This window comes from Argopecten irradians, unplaced genomic scaffold (assembly GCF_041381155.1).
Source record: "Argopecten irradians isolate NY unplaced genomic scaffold, Ai_NY scaffold_0595, whole genome shotgun sequence".
In the NCBI taxonomy this organism is placed as follows: domain Eukaryota; kingdom Metazoa; phylum Mollusca; class Bivalvia; order Pectinida; family Pectinidae; genus Argopecten; species Argopecten irradians.
The window spans coordinates 1-20,254 of NW_027188062.1; the positions used below are offsets into that span (position 1 = coordinate 1).

A 20,254-nucleotide genomic window follows, 5' to 3' on the forward strand; every position below is an offset into this window, starting at 1 on the left:
AATATCTATGTGATGTTGCCACATATTTATATATTATAAACTTGATAAAACAATTAAACTGCCAAAACAATAGATTTTTTTCCTCTTTTCTTTTAAATATAATGTGTAGTTGCCAAAGCTGTATGAGTGAAGTTATGAAGCATATAATTATATTATCATTTCTGACAATATGTCAGTTATATCTCTTACACAGCCTGACCTCTTATTTTAGTAGTTAGATTGTATGGTGTTCAATTACATGTCATATATATCACTTAAAGTCAGGCCATTTATTCTTATGTTATGCTAGATTTTTTTATGTACTTGAAAATTAGATTTCTTTTGTAGTTATATATATTATGTGTACTAGAAACTTTAAAGCCATAACAGAACAGCATTGACAGATTTATTTTTAAAAGTGATCCTTAATTTAAATACTTTGCTTGAGCATAATATGAGATTTTTCATATACGTTTCTCTTTTTTTTTTTTTTTTTGGATAGATTAAGATTATGTTCATACCTTTGGTCTTATGTGAATTTCATTTTTCTAAATCCATTTCATTCTGTTTGGCTTCAATTACCAGTATGCTTAATATTTATATCTTCCCATGTTTCCTGTAAAATGCACGTATACTCCATTTCATCAAACATATATTAATAGGTACTTAATTAAGACATTCATTTTTATAAAATAATACTGCTAAAAAGTATGTGTTAGATGTCATTTTTTAGCATTTAAACAATATATTAACATCTGAATAAAAAGTCAATGTAAATTATACATTTGTTGTTCTTTTAATTTGACATTGTACATCACATTGTATATGATTTCAGTCGTTGAACGTGCCATATGTACATGTAACCGAGGTGTTATGTACCAATTATGTACTGTGTATTTGTGCGTCAAGTCCCTGCGTATGTGGCGTTGTTTACATGTGACCCTGTCAATGTACATGTCCTGTGGAATGTGAGGTATGTGCACAAAGTGGCCGGACCAGTCCGACGTGACATGGACATCAGCAGGAACGCAACTCAGCAATTAACACTCGCACCTGCTTTGCATGCTTGTTGCGTTCTCACACCTGTCTACGTCATCTCACTTCTGGCTTTCTATCTTCCCTATTCTGGCATTCTATTGCTGGACGTCGGCGCAAGCGGTCCAGCACAACATAGCCAATAAAAGCTAACTGTTGCGAGACAGAGTTTTTATAGAGTCGCCATTAACAGAAGCCTGGTAAGTTGACATGGTAGGAATGGTGAATGGTGTGTGACATTCGCGTTCGGTATCGGTTGGGTGTGTTCGATATGAAAGACATGGTGAGTGACTGTTTGTTTTGTCTTTGTAGGCTTTTCCTTACCATCCGGTAATAAAAGGTGATCAACAGAACCTTTGTCTGTGGTTATATTTACTACGCCCCGGTGACAAATGGCGCCCAACGTGATTTGATGACCGTTATTGCCAGGCGGCGGCAACACAATTGTCAAAATGTCCTGTTCCTAGTCGAACGTGCCCAGCAATGTATCAAGAGCCTGACTTCCGGTCTGTAGCCTTGAAGTGTAGTGGTGGAGCTCCGGACTCCTCGTCGACGGAACTTGGGGAGAAGGCGATAATTTGAGATTTTTTTGACATTTGTGTTATTGTATTTTGTGTTGTCTAAAGAGTTCGGGAGGAGTGCGTAAGTATATGTAGGGTGACCGTAAGTATGGGATTGTGAGCAAGCTTGAGTATCGTCAGCTTGCCAGGCTTCGCGCTTAGGCGTTAATAAATTCATATATTGTATTTTCTCTGCGCGTAGTGCATTTCCCATAGTTTCATTTTTCTATCACTATTCGTCTATAAATTCATCTATATATTCCCGCTTACTTTCATATTACTTACAAACTCACGACTGAAACAGACGACATGACAACTCAATGTTTATCGGCTACTTGTGCCTGTTTCATGTATATTTGTGTGTTTTGGTTCTTATGTGTATAGGATTTAATGTTTTATGTGTAGGTTATACTGTTAAAGTAGTATTATGAGGTGCTTTATAGGCCTATCTAAAAATAGATCCCGAAGTCAGGATTGTAGGGGTCGCTGTGTCGGTGACATATATGTTGTAATGAGATTAAAGGAATCTTGTTAGGTATTATAGTAACAATGATTAGACGTCGATGAAATAGTCATTGTTTGATATAGTCGTGTCAACAACGTTGAATAGATATCGAAACAGTAACTTTCACCTGTATAGATATTATCTAAATGTCAGAACCTGTTATTATACTAGCATAAACGATAATTAAACAGAAAGCAAACAACAGCGAATCCGATTAGTTTTAACAAGTCATTTCGCGTTTTTTGTTTTGACGGGGTCCGTTCTGTAAACAGGTATTACATACTAAGTTGATTAATTAATAATCGTTACTTAGTCGTCTAAATGGTCCTAGCTGTTAATAGTACCTTAATCAGACGAACTAAAACAAACAAAAACCTTTGATGTATAATAAGTTAATTTTGATCTGAAGCGAATATTACGCACGTTTGACAGAACTGGTCGTGTTTCGACCGATACAATCCAAATATGAAAGAATCTCAATAATATTGTATTTAGAACTTATATATTCACGTCGATACGTACGTACAATATCACATTTGACATTACACCGTCGACAGATAAGGTTCGCCGAATTTACGACTAAATTTGCAATATGGATTCTGATTATGATATGGAATCTTTAGAAAATATTGATCGTTTGGAAAAGGAGGAAGAAAGGATAAGACATCTGCTAAACGTAAAGTCAGACGAGATAAAAGCGGCACGAGAGGCGGCAATCCAAAGGAGGAAAGAAAAGGAAACAGAGGTACGTCTATAATTATCAGTCCTATTCAATTAAATATACATTAATTAGTTACAAATATACAGATTATTAATACAATAATATTGTTTATGTTAATTTTGTATCATTTAGAAACGACAGAAAGTAGAAGAGGAAGAGAGAAGGATTAAAACTCTTCTCAAATTGAAAAAAGACGACATTCGGAAGAAGCGGGAGGCTGCCGAAAAAAGAAGGGCTGAACGAAGAGCGGAGCAGTCCGCTAAAAGAAACAAAGAATTTGAGGTATTGATATAATATACATTTTCTTTTATTCTATTCTATTTATTCATTTTAATTCAAGTGATTTCCCGCATGTAATCTAACTTTTTTTTTTTTTCCATTTCAGAAACAGCGTAAAAATGAGAAAGAAACAAGAGAGATACTGAGGAAGAAAGCGGAGGAAATATACGCCAATAGGGAGGCTGCCTTAACAAGGAGGGAAGAAAACCTAAGAAAGAGGTTAGAGGAGCAAGCAGCCCAAAGGCAAAAGATATTAGAGGTATACATTTAATTATGTTATGTTTCCTTATAAATTTTAAAATACGCTGAATAGACCTACGTCGATATGTTTCATATCTTTTTTTATTTTTTTATTTTTATCAATAGGATCGGATACAACTCGAATCACTCAGAGGTGAAATCCAGCAGCTAAACGAAGCGGCGGAAGCTGGTAAGGTTAACGTGAGTGTGTACATATATTCATATTTATATTGAAACTTTCGTGATTTTTTTTTTTTTTTTTTTTTATTGTATTTATATATATATATATATATATATATATATATATATTATTCAGACGCAAGAGGAAGAAGAAAAGAAAGAGGAAGAACAGCCGAGGGAAATGAAAGGGGTAAGTTTATATACTATACTTACAGTTGTACACACACACACACACACACACACACACACACACACATTTATCCATGTAACGTGCCGTATTATTTATGCATATGATATTAACTTTTTTTTTTTATTTTTAAATTTAATTCGCCATGTAGAAAGGGGGTATCAAACAGAAAGGGGGGAAATACGTTTTCAAAAAGCTGGCTCGAGTACTGCCACTACACGTGGAAGTAATCGAAATAGACTAGACAGAGTAAAAGCGGGCACTTCAGCTGACACGAACGGAATAAGAAATCACTGTCATTTTTGTGGTAGTCAATTTGAAAAAGACGACGAATTAAAAACTCATTTAGAACAGCGACACATAAAAACCGATCCTGACAGTGGCGAGACAGAAGATACTAGGGCCTTTTTAGATCTTAAACGAAAGTATAATAAAATCATAAACATGGATCATCGTAGAGGGCATGTACAAGACCATTATAATTTCCCAATACAGGAGCTCTCAATAGAGACTCTAGAGGGTCAATTAACGGATATATTTAGGCAGCAGAACAAAACATTCAAACTGAATTTTTCCTTTGGATTCGCACTGAACGATGTCGACGGGGAAATGAGGTATTTCTATCCCCATAACAACGAAACTGTTCTTGATCAGCCCGTGTTGATCGCTAACTTAGGTGACATACGACGTTTAATCGACAGACTCAGGGAGACGGACATACTACAGACTATTTTTGTACAGAGACCCTCGACAAAATGGCGGGTATATCGCGTGACGAACGTACGCTGGACGGTGACGCGGACTGGCTATCCCTTAGGCGCTCCAGTAAACCTACCACCTTACATCGGGAACCTGCGCTCGGTCATAAACTTAACGCATGATCGAATGTCGGGTCGGCCGTTTTCCGATAATTTGTGTATGTTTCGTTGCCTCGCTTACGACCGCGTTCGCGATACAAAGAAGATCGAGAGAACCGCTCAGCAGCTGTTTGGCGACTATGTCAACGGCAGGTATAGTTCGGAAACGTACCCTGGCACGCCCATGTCGGAGGTCGGTAAAGTCGAGCGTCATTTCTCGGTCAGCATCAACGTGTTCCAGTTGAATGAAAACGGCGAAGTTACTTTTGTTAGGCGAAGCTCCGAACGTCACGAGCGCGTGGTGAATCTCAATTTGTTTGAAAACCATTTGAGTTTCATCAAAAAACTGAACACGTATAGCAAGAAATACAGATGCCGAAGCTGTGACAAACTGTTTACTTCCGCGTTTCTGGTAAACCGGCACGAGAAAACATGCGAAACGGCGACAAAATTCGTGTACCCCGGCGGTTATCACTCGGTTGCTGCGACTGTGCACGAGCAGTTAGAGAACTTCGGGTTTATTGTAGATGCCGATGACAGACATTACCCCTATTTCATTACATATGACTTTGAGGCGATGCTGACAAAAAGTGACAGATACATACAGGACCACATTCCGATATCTTGTAGCATTTGCTCTAACGTACCGGGCTACGAAGCTCCGCACTGCATCATAGACGAAAATAACCCAGACGATCTAGTGACGAAGTTTGTTGACTATCTGACTGACATTCAACGCGAAGCTGTCGAGCGAATGACTGACCGATTTAGGGACATACTTGAAAGCATGGACGAGGAAATAGTGGACAGTGACGACGATGACGACGACAATGATGACGACATACCGACGGACAGATACAGAGACCGACAGATGAAGCGACTTCGGCGAAGGCTACAACAATACATCGACCAGATACCGGTGATAGGGTTTAATTCGGCGAGATACGACTTGAACCTCATCAAAACGCGACTAGTCAAACAGTTAAACATGGCCGAGGACAAGAACAGTTTCGTTGTTAAAAAATGTAATCAGTACATGTGCATTTCTAGCGAGAGGTTTCGGTTTATAGACATTAGTAGTTTTTTAGCTGCGGGTAGTTCCTACGACCAATTCATCAAAGCCTATCATCCTGGTGAGATGCGAAAGGGATATTTCTGTTATGAGTTTTTAGATTCGCCTGACAAACTCGATTATCCTCGATTGCCTCCTTACGAATCGTTTTTCTCAGAGTTGAAACAGTGCAACGTGCTAGAGGAAGAGTTCGATGCGTATAACCTCCTACTGGACGACGGTTTCAGCCATGCCGATGCTTGTAAGAAGATGGGTATCAAACAGAAACCGTCTTCCGGTAGGGAGAAGTACGCAGAGCTCGAATCGATATGGGCGCGTGAAAACATGGACACATTCCGCGACTACCTGGCTTACTACAACAACTTGGACGTGGAGCCATTCAGGGACGCGGTACAGCGACTGCTCGACTATTACATCGGTGACGGCGTGGATGTGTTTAAAACGTGTATTTCGGTTCCGGGTGTAGCTCGCCAGCTGCTGTTTCGCTCGCTAGGCGGCGCCGCGCACTTTTCTCTGTTTCGGGAGGAGGACAAGGAAATACATCAAATGCTACAGCGCGGTATAGTCGGCGGCCCCTCCATCGTGTTTAGGCGCTATCACGAGAAGGGGGTGACTCGCATCAGAAACGGTGAAATGACGTGTCAGAGTATTCTGGGCCTCGATGCAAACGCGCTGTATCTCGAGAGCATATCAAAACCTATGCCGACAGGCTACTATTCAGTGAGGCGCGAAGAAACGGGATTCACGCTCGAGCGTAAAAATAAATATTTAAAGGCCATTAAGTGGCTCGACTTTGTCGCTTTTTCTGAGAACCGCGAAATACAACACGCGTTGAATAGAAACCACGAGCATCGCATAGGGCCGTATCGGGTGGACGGTTTCGATTCGGTAACGAACACAGTGTTCGAATTCGACGGCTGTTATTACCATTCGCATAATTGCATCAAAAATGCCGATCCCGAGCTGCGGAAGAAACGCGAGGCGCACAGCGAGAGGCGAGAACGGTACATCATCTCCCGGGGCTACGAGATACGCAGGATATGGGAATGCGAGTTTGACGAAATGGCGAGAAAAAAACGAGCGACTCCGTAAACACTGCGAGACGTACCATCGCGAAACGGAACGATTCAAAACCATGACAATGAATCAAGTTTTAGATTTCGTTCGCTCGGAAAAAATCTTCGGTGCCGTAGAAGTCGACATAGCCGTACCGCCTAATCTAAAAGACAAGTTTAGTGAAATGTCGCCCATATTCGCAAATACCGACGTTCCCTACGAGTGCATCGGCGAATACATGCAAGACATCGGCGAGCGTGTAGGCGTGTCCAAAAAGCCGCGTAGACTTTTAGTTGGTGGTATGCGAGCGACGAAAATACTGCTTGCAACACCGCTGCTGAAGTGGTACATGGAACACGGCCTGATTGTATCGCGCGTGTACACCGTGGTCGAGTATCAACCTCGGGCTTGTTTCAAGCGGTTTACGGAGGAAATAAGCGACGCTCGGCGTGCGGGGGATGCGGACCCCACTCTCGCTATCGTGGCAGAGACGTGCAAGCTAAAAGGAAACGCCTCTTACGGATCGATGCTCATGCGCAAAGACCGCCATTCGGATGTCAAATATATAGATTCGAAAGAAGCGCTTTTCAAATCGGTCAACGACAAACGCTTTCGGAAACTAAGCGAGCTCGGTGAAGAACAGTACGAGATCGAATCGTCTAAAAAACGAATAAACATGGACATACCCATACAGATCGGTTTTTTCATCCTCCAATACGCGAAACTCCGTATGTTGGCGTTTTACTACGACTGCCTAGATAAGTTCTGGGATCGGCGGGACTTCGAACTCATGGCCATGGATACCGATAGCTTCTATATGGCTCTCTCCGGTACCGAGCTGGAGTCGTTAGTGCGCCCCGATATGCTTGCCGAATACACATCGGAAAAATATTCGTGGTTTCCGGACGATCGAACGGCGGAAAGTAAGGCATACACGCGACGAACCCCGGGGTTGATGAAGGAGGAGATGAGGGGGGATGTAATGGTCGCACTTTGTTCTAAATCATACTGCGTTCAGAACACCTCGGATGCAGTCACAAGTAAGTTTAGCTGTAAAGGTATTAATAAAAGGCAGCTGAGACATCCCATAGCCATGTACAGAGACGTGCTATTCAAAAAGGAGGTTCGATCGAAGGTTAATCGGGGATTCAGGGTAGTCAACAACCAAGTGGTGACATACTCACAGGAAAGATGCGGTTTTACTAGTTACTACCCAAAGCGAAAAGTGTTAAATGACGGGATTCGAACAGAACCTTTAGATATAGTGCTATAAAAAAAAAAAAATCATCTCTCTTTTTTATTATTATAAGTGATTCTTTATTGATTCATATATTTCAGTTAACTCCCCGGACTCGCTGTTCAGCACTGCGCTTCATTGTTTAGATAGATATACCTTAGGGTTAAAACTGATGTTAATGGCAGCATTGAATACTTTTAGACGCAATCACGTAGAAGATTTGTTATACATTAATAACGATCGTGTATCTGAGGATAGTTATCGAGGTTTAAAGTATGTCGGACAACTGGACAGCGTGGTTTATCCGCGATCCGTAACATTGTTTAAACAGGCTTATCCGATCTACTTTGAGATCATGTCATTCATAAAACACATTTTTGGGTATTATCTGTTTGATGTGAAATACGACAATCTTTTATATATGTTAGAGTATTACGGATCGGCCATACCTCGATCTGATCTAGAGGTCCGCTGTTTACTGCGAACGTTGTCTAGGAATTTCCGAGGTAGCCAAATACACGAGTTGGAAACTGAAGAATATAATAGAAAGGAGTTGATATCAAGTAAATTCCCGTATGAAGATGAAGTAGATGATGGGTCAGTAGTACCTGTATTCAACCCATATCTACTACTATTAGAGAATAACCATGTAGATGACCTATCAATGACCTCTGATGATGATGATGTTATTTAGCATTAAAAAAAAAAATGTGGAGATAAGAAGTGCTCGCTTTTATAAATGTGCTATGTATATATGTGTGTGTATATAATCTTTTAAACCTGTATAATAATTAGTATATAACGTATGTAAAAAGAGGGGTGAAGGGGGGCGGGGCTTATATTCTGCGTGGCGAGATAGGTGGCGATGATTGACAGCTGGTGGGCGTTCCCTCTGGACGATGAGATGGACAGTGGTCAGGCTTTGATTGACAGTTAAAGACAAAAGGAAGAAGGTGAGTGTCCCCACCCCTCCCCTTTGTCGCACATTCTACCAAAAATGGCTTCAGGGGTGATGACGTGTCTGCTCCTAGTTGTAGCGATCGTGGCTGCATCATCAAACTTTCCATGGTCTTGTACCAAACAAAGACACCAACTGCGATGCCCTAATCGGGTCAGTCAGATTCCCGACAGAAATATAGATAGTGATGTCAGCCGGTTGGTGTTCATGCGCGTCGTGCAGTTCAACCTGTCATATAGTGCGCACATTCAATATCTAGAAATTAGGAAGACAGAGTTGAACTGTACCGACTTCGGAGACTGGCCCATTACCATTGTCCTAAATGGTAACAGATGCAATGTAAGTTTTTGTTTTTTCTCTCTCTCTTTCTCTCTCTCTGTCTTTCTGTCTCTTTCTCTTTGTTTACTAATGCATTTTTTTATGTTACAGGAAACGACCACCACGACCGAAGCCACTACATCAACGCAAACGACCACCACGACCGAAGCCACCACATCAACAACAACGGCAATAAAGACAACAAAACGAAGAAAGGTGAGCGCGTTATTACACGAGAAATAAACCCGTAAAAAAAAATGATAATAATCATGTGTATCCTTTTTTTTTTAATCATGTCTATTTTTTTTTTTTTTTTACAGCCGAAGCCCACCACCACCTCTACTGAATCCGCCACTACTGTCAACATCACTAACGTGACGGACCAAGCCACCACACTAAAAGTAAGTATTTAGTGTCACACTATAACTATCAATTTTTTTTTAATATATCTAATATCTTTTTAAAGTTAAATATACAGTATGTTTTATATAAGTAAGTTTGAAATTAACATGTGTTAAAGTTTCTTTTTTAGAATGATTTGTACCATTTTAAGTTTGGAGGTTAATAAAATATCCAACTATATCATTGACGACGTATACATTAACATTTGTTTGCTATTTCTTTCCAATAGCCCTTCTCGGAATCGCCAAACACCACCGTACACACCGACCAGTGGACGACCACGGAGCTACCGTCAGATCCCCCGACGGCGGTGTGGATGAAAGGTAAGGGATTAAAGAAGGGCGCTGGCTATATATCTGAGGCGCGCCGCCACCATACAGAAATATCAGTGTACGATCACTTCAAACAGATCTCCGAATAGCCAAGCCGGTTTCAAATAAACAATTTATTCATAGTCAAGTTAAGTAAACAGTTGTTATAATATATATATATATATTTTTTTTTTCTATTTACAGTTGTGATCGTGATTTCTGGATGTGGTGTCATCGGTATTTTCATCATTGCCATCGTGGTGAAGATGAAGAAGAGGACGAGGGAGATGGAAATCACGGAGATCAGGATGGAGGAGCTAGCTAGCTCCTTTTCAACGTTGAGCCTGGACTCGGATTCGGAGGTCGTCTTTTCCAGGGACACCAGAAGACGTCACCCGTCAAAAGAAGAGTGATGAAGAGATTTTTGATATAGTTGTGTTTTTTATTGTTATTTTTAATTGATTAAATAGAATTTAAAAAAAAAAAAAAACTATTTTTGTTGAATGTTTGTTCAAGAATATATATATATATCGGTAAAAAAAAAAAAAAAAAATATTGTATCACCTGTAATATTTTGATAAAAGAAAAGAAGACATTTTGAGAAGACAATATTTTTTATATTTACCGATATATATATATTCACTTTCATCATCTCCGCGACCATTAAGACTTAGGGGTTATGACTCTGATGCGCGATACAAAACATTTTGTCGATATATATATATCGCTTTCATCATCGTCTCTAAGACTTAATGTCACGAAGACTTAAGGGGGTCATGGCTTGCACGCGAAAATAAATCTACATGATGTGGATTTAAAAAAAAAAACAAAAAAAAACGTTGTGTTAAACATTGACAATGTTTTATTTTATTGACCATATATATATATATGTAAGAATCATTTCTTTAACCAATGTAGTCGTTTAAAAGGTTCACCCGGAGGTATAAAAGTTTTCTTATTCACTGCATAAGGAATCGGCTTTCTGACTTCCTTCTTCTTTATCTTCGTGGCGACGGGCAGCTCTTCCGTCTTTTTATTAGCAGACAAATAATGTTCGTATCGCTCTCTCGGAATTATAACATACTCACTGGCCATGATGGATGAGTAGCTCCAACTTAGGAAGTATAGGTTTTAAAGCGCGCACTATCAGTGGTCCACTTCGTTGTAAAACTTTCCTCTTCTCTGTCGTAGATACACCGGCTTTGGCCAATAGTAATAGTTTGTTTTTATATCGGGCGAGTTGACGAATGTAATCCTCAGACGGAGGCAACGCCTTGTTATAGACGATATTACGCGCGATCTCGCAAATGGCTTTGATTTGTGATAATGTCAATGATTCAAGCATACGCTTCCGCTGTGCTGGATGGGTTTTCACTAACAGCAGCACGAAATTCCAGTTAGACTTGAGGTTTTTGCTCATAGTAAAGATGGCGGGGGTTGATTCTTCGGCACAAACAGCGTCGTGGTTTCCCCGGGAAACACGTTACTGCGCAGGTTAATCGGGGTCTTGGGCGATAAATCCACAACTAAATAAGCGTATGGCTGCTCGTCCACCGCTTTCTTATAACTGTCTAGAAAGTACGACGTGTTATTGGGAAATAGTTGGCGCCCTAATACTTGTATCTGTAGCGTGTCTCTCTGGTTTTTAAACAGCACCATGTAGTGAGCGTTTAGATTGATGCTTCGGGCGTACTTTCCCGGGGGGAAGATGTTCTGAGATAAATAGATAACCGTAACATTCCAATGATGGATACCCACAGTAAACAGTTCTAGACAATCCAAATCTTGCACAATTCTAAATATCAGATCGTCAAGTACTAATATCATAGGTTCGCTGGCCCATTTTTCTATCTGTTCCCTATCGGGCAATCCCTGGTAAAATACGATGTCGGGGCGAGATTTCGCGAGATCGTCTAATGCCGGCTGCCAGTGAGAATACGCATATACCACTTTACGCGGAGCCGGAGAAAACACACCCATATTCATGAGTAATCGTTTGGTGAAGGTGGTTTTCCCGCTCTGACTAGGCCCGCCGACGTAAATAGAACTCGGCGTATGGAACGGAAGTGGGCACGACATGGCCGAAGTAGACTGGACAAGTCGAAATAAGGTTCGATGCGTCATAAACGAGAATCACTGTTTGACAATATCGAGACGTAAAACGAAATGCTGGATAAAGATACGCAAGGGCAAACGAGATCTCGCGTTGTCACCCGAGGTATTTTCCACGCTGTGTGACCTCAAAGAGTCCATACTGCTGGCCTGTGCATTTGTGGAAAATGGCCGACCTCGATCAGTATCTCAGCGACATGTACTTCAACTGGAAGAAGCCGGGTGCGTACCGGAGCCCGCGGACACTGTACGAAATGGTCAGACGGGATGGCAAACATAGCATAGGGCTTTCTAGAATCAAGCACTGGCTACAGCAGCAGGATCCGTACAGCCTCAATAGGCCAGTGCGCCGCCATTTCCGCCGCCGGGTGGTATTGACTTCCGGTTTGAACCAGCAGTTCGACAGTGATTTAATGGACGTCAGCAATCTCAGTAAATACAACGACGGTGTCAGGTTTATTTTGGTATGCATCGACGATTTCAGTCGATACCTCATGGTTGCGCCGCTGAAAAACAAAACATCAGACACCGTTATATCGGGACTGGAAAGCATATTTCTGGAGAGAGCCCCACAAAAAATCCGCACGGACCGCGGTAAGGAGTTTACGTCTAATAAAACGGAATCATTCTTTCGCGCCCGAGGCATCGAACATTTCGTCACGGACAACGCCCCTATCAAAGCAAACTTTGCAGAACGCGTCATCAGAACCATTCGCAACGGCATGTACAGATATTTCAATCACAAGCAGAGCTACGATTATCTGAGCGTTTTACCGGATCTAATTAAAAACTACAACGAAACGCCTCACAGCTCGCTCCATGGTCTGGCCCCGCGCGATGTGACGCCAGAAAACGAGGTGGATTTGCTGATGAAGCTTTACTACCCGGTACAAAAACTCGCAAAACAGAGTAAAACTTTAAAACATAAAAAACCTCGCTTGCGATCTGTCTTTAAGTTCAAGGTCGGTGACAAAGTCAGAATATCGCATCTTCGCCAACCGTTCACTCGTGACTTTCACGAGACGTTCACGGGAGAGATATTCACAGTTACAAGTAGAGTCTATAGACAGGATATTGATCTGTATAAACTCGAGGATTACAATGGCCGGCCAATTACAGGTACGTTTTACGCTGGCGAACTGCTGAAGGTGATTAATCCTGAAAATATCAAGTATAGAATAGAGCGCGTCTTGAAAACGAGATATAGGAAGAAGAAAAAACAATTACTTGTTAAATGGATGAATTGGCCGAGCGAGTATAACTCGTGGATAGACGAAGAATCAGTTACGGACATTTAAATATGTTGGACTTTTACGCCGTTATCTCCAGTACGGACAGCTTAACCTTTCACCCGTCAAACACGCCGTGCTCGTTTACCATTCAACTCAAGACCCCTGTTTACTTTAAGGATTATTTGTGGCACGTAGGGTTGTGCGAAATCGGATTAGCCGAGACCTGCAACGTACCCTTGTACGTGTATTGCGATCTGATAGACTCCAGCTTCGTATGCGACGATCAGAGACCTTTACTCCGGCGCATTCACCTGGAAACGTCAAAACACGCCGTGTATTCATCGCCGTTTTACCTACCTGTGATAAGTAGCGAAGCCCGGTCATTAGGGATCAACGTGAGGACAGCGGACGGCGAGCCAGCGCGCCGCTTACGGAACCCCGTGACACTGACATTACATTTCAAACCTCGATTTTTATTTTGATATGACAACTGTTTACCTGCCAGATGTCGACAAGTGGACAAGATTCTTTGTGAAGTCCGCAAACGAATCTCGCCCAGCTCCTACTCGGACGCAAACAACCGGAACTCTAGGTCATTCACCTGCTACGCATGCGCGAGGGTTAACTTCAATAAACGACAGACACGAAACGACATCCCTACCCATCCAGGTCGTCGCACCGACACAGCAGATTGTACAACAAGCCCGCTCTACATTAAAAAGAGAGCGACCAGTCAAACACAAGAATAAAGCCAAGAAACGCAAGACAAACTTTTCATAAAAAAAAAATGGACGAGGGCCTTCCGAAAGAGCTCATGCTTTTCTCATTACCACCTACACAGACAGGAGTCGAGAAGATGTACTATGTAGACTGTCGACCCGTTTCTCAGATAACAGGAAATGGACCCATTGAATTTCATATTTCCGGTCAGACGAGCGACTATATCTCACTGAGCAAGAGCGCCCTCTACGTCAAGGCGCGTATCTCTAGGCAGGATGGCACCGATCTCGCACCCGCAGAAAAAACAGCTCTGATCAATCTTCCGCTTCAGACTATGTGGAGTCAGGTGGACGTGTCGCTACAGGGGAAACAACTCTCCGTCAATTCCGGAAATTATGCATATAAAGCGTATCTACAGACTTTACTCAATTTTAGTAGATCGACCCAGAGAACGCAGCTTACGTCACAGATGTTCTTTTACGATACACCAGGTGCCATGAACGAAACAGACCCGGCAGGTACAAACAGTGGGCTTTACGAAAGATACCAATTCACTAAAGATAGTATGAACTTTGATATGATTGGGCCGCTTTGTGAGGACGTGTGTCGCCTCGATAGATACATTCTGAACGGTGTCGACATTGACCTGAAGCTGTACAGAAACAGACTCCCATTCGTACTCATGTCGGGCGCTATCAACAAACAATACCAGATAGAATTGCAAGAAATCGTTTTCCGGGTGTGCCGAGTGCAAGTGAACCCTGGAGTATTGGTCGGCCATAACAAAGCACTAGAGGTCAGTCCCGCTAAGTACCCTTACGTCAGAACAGAGGTCAAGGTCGCCACAGTCCCTTCCGGTCAGAGCAGTTTTATTTGGGACAATCTATACCAGTCGAAATTACCATCGAAAATAATCGTCGGATTAGTGTCGGGCGATTCCTATTCGGGACAATTCGATAAAAATCCATTCAATTTTCAACATTTCAACGCTGTCAGCGTCGGTCTCTACGTTAATAACGTCAGTGTTCCCTATCGCCCCCACAAACTAGATTTCAACACGAACACCGGGCAGTGTTTCATCACTGCATTCCGCAGTTTGTACGAAGTGGCCGATAAGGCCGACAAAGATACAGATAACGCCATCGACCGTGACGACTGGCCGCTGGGCTACGCCCTCTACGGCTTCCTACTTCAGCCTCAGTTTGGCGATGAACCTCACATGAGTTTGAACCAACAAGCCAATGTACGATTAGAAATCGTATTGTCTAAATCCCTATCAGAAACTGTGTCCTGTATTGTATATTCGGAATTCAATGACATGTTTCAAATCGACCAGGCTCGAAATGTGATTCTCTCCAGTGCATTGTAAAATATATATATATATATTTACATAAAATATATGCGGTCGAAAGTATATTTTAGCAACGAATACAAAACCGTATGAATATATATTTTTTTAATAGAATTGACCACATATATATATATATATATATATAATATATATTGAACTAATTAAAAGACATCAAAACAAACACATGTTATTTCTTTTTTTTATTTGTTTATTTCAGTTATAGGTCTGTATTGGTATATGGCAAACTACATACAAATGTCTGTACACACGAAAAAAAAGTTAATTTTCCTCGTCAACATGCAGAACAAACTTCCATTTGTCAGCAGGCAGATTCATCATTTTGACGATTTCACACTGATTATTCTCCAACACTTGTTTGTATAGGTTCCAAATGTCATAATCGTCCTCGCTTAGTTTCAACACCTTGTCCAGTACTGCGATGCGATTCAGGTTCTTTTTGGCCGAGTCGTAGAATTTATCGATTTTATCCGACTGTTCCATAAGGCAACCTTCCAAGTGATGTTTTTGTGAAGGATGTTCACATTCACATCCGACACAGCTTTTCTTTGCCAATGTATCTACGTGTTCGAGTAGTGACGATGCTAGACACTCAATCATGATCTGAATGTGTTCGCCAGACTCCTCGTTGATTCCCAGCTCCTTCTCCAGTATAGCGCTTAACGATACAACCGACTCCCACTGTTCCGGTTTCATAGCTATTCCATAACGTGTAGGGTTCTCCGGCAAGTCAGTATTCCCCATAAAGTACACCCTTATGTCCACCAACGTAAAGTAGAAATCGTTCGGTATATATTTCGACTTGATCCTCGACACACTCACAAACCGATTCGGTGACAACTTCCATGAAACTTTCATTTCGCTTTTTTGATCCTCTACTTTCTTAACCTCTTCCGAGATTTCGCCTTTGACCCTCATCAGTGCGCTCCATTGTTCCAAAGTCATCGATATCCCTTTATAGTCAACGGGTACCATTTTCCCCTCCTCATCAGTCTGCAGCTTCTTTATCTTTATACGGCATTCATCGTTTACCATACCCGAATACAGGTATACATCGTTTCCAAGAGACTTCAATGCGCTAGCCATGATGTCGAGTGATGATCGATGCCTACTTGTTTTAGACACGAAAGTAAAGATGACTCCGCCAGTCGTTTCATATATACAGAAGATGTTACATACAAATATAACTACAGAAGTAAACTATTTTGTCTTCTACAAAAAATAGTTATATCAGTTTCTCAATATTTACCCGAATGTCTCACTAACTACGCGCAATCTCATGTCACGATCAAAGGTACTGTTTATACAGATATTTATCCTATCAACACAATTGTAGCAAACAACCAGTATTTAAGATTGTTAACAATAAACCGTTTAAATTCGCCAAACAATATTATACATCTTACGACACTATTACCTGTTGTCGGCAGGTGAATTATATTAAAACCGATAGTCTATGCACTAATCATCTATCAATATATGAATAAGATTAACACACAGTGGCACGCGATTCATCAATACCGTTGTATTCAACAATGACTATTTTATCGACGTCTTATCATTGTTACGATAATACCTAACAAAATCTCTTTAATTTCACCGACAAAGCGACCCCTACAATCCTGACTTCGGGATCTATTTTTAGATAGGCCTATAAAGCACCTCATAATACTACTCATCGTCCAATATAAATTGAAAATCCTTGGTTTCGGATTATTTACCGTGGTTGCATGGGAATATTCCCAAAACTTGTACATGTACATAGTCATATAACTCTCTATGTGTGGCTAGGTACTTGTGACCTGACTATTAAGCGTGGCCCATTTATTGAGTTACGTCACACAACTTTTGAGGGTGCTCAATCGTATTTGTTTTATTATATCACCGAGTTTAAGAAATTCATTTCTCTATTTCCCTCTGTGAAGTTGATATTTGTAGAGATACCTCCCTATTCTATAATAGAGTGAAATCGTTGCAAGGGCCATTCTGATCCTGAGTCATTTCAGTGTCAAGAAGATAGTCTTAGGGAACGGCTTCTGTTCCTTAACGATTTCTTGAAGTCATTGAATTTTGACTTGGGAGTGACCTCTCCTTTGTTGAGAGTTGACCTCCTCAGGTATAGAAAAACAAAGGCCCAGGGGTGTTATAGGGTGTCTGTCAATCTTAAACTGTACAAGGATGGTATTCATCCTGGGGCTTTGTTAGCTCGCTGCTGGCTAAAAAAAATTGTGGTGTCAGTTTTGACAGTTTGTGTGTAAACCGTTCACTGTCGTATATTTGTTTCTATTGTTTTTTTAATTACGTAGATATTTTGTTTGGTGTTATGTACTACGTCACTTATTACCGGTACCCGGTGTCGAGTGCCTTGTAGGTAGGGGATCCCCAATCACTTGGTCAACTCGGTCATCATTTACTGGTATTGGGTGTAGGTATATTACCACCATTATATATTTTATAGTGATATACATATTTTTTTTTTACACTTGTATATCTTATTTAAAAATTTGAAATTATGAGCATGGCGGATGGAAATCAATCCGTTGCTGATGACAAACCAGAAAGCATGAACATCTCTCAGTCAGAAATGGAGATGATTAAAGTTCTGAGTGCTACTGGTAAATTTAATATCACTCCAAAAAGGGAGAAACTCCCTGGTTTTGGTGATGGGTTTGTTGGAACCAGTACTCCCTATACTGGTAACCATAGAGATGAGTCAGACCTTGATCGAACTCAAAACCGTTCTCGCCAGAATGAGAGCTATTTTGTGAAAGCTCCAGAGGTGCCTAAGATACCTCAGTTTTCTGGGGAGGATCCTCCGGTTAAGGGGGATGTATCCTATAGGGAATGGCGTTTTAAGGTTCGATGCCTCACTGATGACCCAGAGATTACAGACAGTCTTTTGTCTCAGGCTATTCGCAGATCATTACGTGGTACAGCACGTCGGAGGCTAATGTCATTGGGAAATAGTCCAGACCTCACCTTAGTACTCTCCAAGCTTGATAACTTCTTTGGGGATGTAAGTACTAATGGTATGATTATGCAGGAATTTTTTAATTCCTTTCAAAAGCCTGAAGAGTCTGTAACAGATTTTGGTTGTCGCCTTGAGTCTATGTTGCATGTTGCAGTAGAGCAGGGGTATTTAGACCCATTCTCGAAAAGTGAACTTTTACGTCACAAATTCTGGACCTCTTTGTCATCTGATCGGTTGAAAAGTCAGACGAGACATAAATATGATACTATCAAAGATTTTGACATACTTCTGAGAGAGATTAGACGAGTTGATAAGGAGATCAATTTACAGAACACTGTCTCTAAGGACAGTGCATCTCCTTCAACCTCTAAGGGAGTTAAGGCTCGACAGCATGCAGTACAAAGTGAGTCTATGACGAGTACTGAATGTAAGTCATTAGAGGAGAAGTTTCATGCTCTTGAAAAAGACATGAATACCAAAATGGAGTTGCTATTGGAGAAGTTAGATACTCTAGGTAATAAGGGTTCTGGTAGCGATGGGAAAGGGAATAACAACAGGAATAAGGGTTACTATGGTAACAAGAATAAAGGTCAAAATCAAGGTCAGAATCAAGGGCAAAATCAAGGTCAAAAGAAAGGTCAAGGCAATAGTCAAGGTCAGATTAAGAAAAACCCAAAAGAGTAGAGGTACCTGCTGATGGCCGAGTGGTGACCTGTGGTGCTAGAGCTGAAGGCCAGAATGAATTGATAGATAGGTTAGTTGGTGTTTCTAATGAGAGTACCATCTATGTGGATAAGCAAAGGTTTAGGGCACTTATAGATAGTGGGTCCATGGTTACAAACAACTATATCTCGTAAAGGTTTTGAGTCCTTAAAACCACGTCCAGAGCTTCACAGTTTGGAGTCATTGGGACTTGAGGTTTCGGTAGCTGATGGATCTAAATTGAAGTATTTAGGTTACATTGAGTGTACTGTTACTTTACCTTTTTGTAACGATCTAGATATGCCCATCCCTGTACTTGTGGTTCCAAATACTACTTACAATGAGAGTTGTCCAATTATTGTAGGAACCAATATTATTAGGCAGTGTAGAGATTTGGTTAATGGAAAGGTTTGTTGCGATGCAATTCCTGTTGAATGGCAGATGGCTATGGACACTATTCACTGTGGCCAATTTTTGGTTAAGTCAATGAACAAGAAACCTATTATGGTACAGCCATTTGAGTCGGTGGTTGTCGACGGTTTAGTGTGGGGGTTTGATCCCGCTATAAACCAGGTAGTTACGGAGAACTTGGCCCAGGACAGTAGTTATACTGTATGTCCCAGGGTTGTTACCATGAACCAGAGCTACAAGTGTTGTGAGACTTCATGTAAAGATATGTAACATAACTGCTAAGGCAATATCAATAAGACCTAAATCTGATTTGTGTCAAGTACAGGGGGTTCAGATAGTCGATAATCTAGCATCAGATGTAAAGAGTATGGTCCCTCAGTCACAACCAGAGGACCTTGGTGTTGTTATAGACAAGGATAATTTGAGTAGGGACCAGTTAGTTGAGGTTAGTCAAACACTCAGCAACTGGAATCATATATTTTCCAAGACTCCAAGTGATTTGGGAAGTACTAATTTGATCAAGCACAAGATCGAATTGTTAGATGAAAAACCTTTCAAGCAGTCGTACAGGCGAGTACCACCAGCTATGTTTGAGGAAGTACGGCAACATGTTAAGGACATGTTGGACATCGGCGTCATTCGCGAGTCAAAGAGTCCTTTCTCATCGAACATAGTCCTGGTGAGAAAAGAAAGACGGTTCACTAAGGTTTTGCATTGATTATCGGATGCTTAACTCTCGAACCAAAAAGGATGCATACATGCTTCCTCGGTTCGATGATGTTATTGATACCCTTAGTGGTTCAAAGTATTTCTCAAAACTGGACTTGAGGTCGGGGTACT

At 41.1% G+C, this 20,254-nt stretch overlaps 4 protein-coding genes across 5 annotated transcripts; all 4 read left to right on the plus strand.

Moving 5' to 3' along the window:
• The first annotated feature begins 1,998 nt into the window (after positions 1–1,998).
• LOC138313089 (putative uncharacterized protein DDB_G0271982) lies at positions 1,999–10,380 on the plus strand. 2 transcript variants are annotated; one of them, XM_069253736.1, is made up of 9 exons: positions 1,999–2,824; positions 2,933–3,082; positions 3,186–3,338; positions 3,446–3,520; positions 3,636–3,689; positions 9,296–9,400; positions 9,505–9,585; positions 9,816–9,909; positions 10,102–10,380. In XM_069253736.1, the coding sequence occupies exons 1-9, from the start codon at positions 2,672–2,674 to the stop codon at positions 10,308–10,310; spliced, it is 1,074 nt and encodes a 357-aa protein (XP_069109837.1). In that variant the 5' UTR covers positions 1,999–2,671; the 3' UTR covers positions 10,311–10,380. The 2 variants fall into 2 exon arrangements, 1 of the variants encoding a protein (XP_069109837.1); XR_011207125.1 differs by lacking the exons at positions 9,816–9,909; positions 10,102–10,380 and adding an exon at positions 8,010–8,861 and having other exon boundaries at positions 3,446–3,509; positions 9,505–9,537.
• On the plus strand, positions 3,713–8,017 carry LOC138313088 (uncharacterized). The gene is given in 2 exon segments (XM_069253735.1): positions 3,713–6,686; positions 6,688–8,017. Coding segments are annotated over 2 exon segments (3,813 nt in total). The 5' UTR covers positions 3,713–4,130; the 3' UTR covers positions 7,945–8,017.
• Positions 10,381–14,028: 3,648 nt separating the features above from the next.
• LOC138313091 (uncharacterized protein F54H12.2-like) lies at positions 14,029–15,330 on the plus strand. The gene has a single exon (XM_069253738.1). It carries the CDS (start codon positions 14,029–14,031, stop codon positions 15,328–15,330), a length of 1,302 nt encoding a protein of 433 aa, XP_069109839.1.
• A 1,712-nt stretch (positions 15,331–17,042) lies between these two features.
• LOC138313090 (zinc finger CCHC domain-containing protein 12-like) lies at positions 17,043–18,999 on the plus strand. The gene has a single exon (XM_069253737.1). The coding sequence runs from the start codon at positions 17,843–17,845 to the stop codon at positions 18,983–18,985; it is 1,143 nt and encodes a 380-aa protein (XP_069109838.1). The 5' UTR covers positions 17,043–17,842; the 3' UTR covers positions 18,986–18,999.
• The last annotated feature ends 1,255 nt before the right edge of the window (positions 19,000–20,254 follow it).

Excerpts from the sequence above, each read along its gene's own strand:
- LOC138313089 (XM_069253736.1), top strand. The coding sequence starts at position 2,672 with ATGGATTCTGATTATGATATGGAATCTTTAGAAAATATTGATCGTTTG. Across the intron at positions 9,401-9,504 it reads AGACAACAAAACGAAGAAAG|CCGAAGCCCACCACCACCTC; the intron begins GTGAGCGCGTTA and ends TTTTTTTTACAG. Across the intron at positions 9,910-10,101 it reads GACGGCGGTGTGGATGAAAG|TTGTGATCGTGATTTCTGGA; the intron begins GTAAGGGATTAA and ends TTCTATTTACAG.
- LOC138313091 (XM_069253738.1), top strand. The coding sequence starts at position 14,029 with ATGGACGAGGGCCTTCCGAAAGAGCTCATGCTTTTCTCATTACCACCT.
- LOC138313090 (XM_069253737.1), top strand. The coding sequence starts at position 17,843 with ATGAGCATGGCGGATGGAAATCAATCCGTTGCTGATGACAAACCAGAA.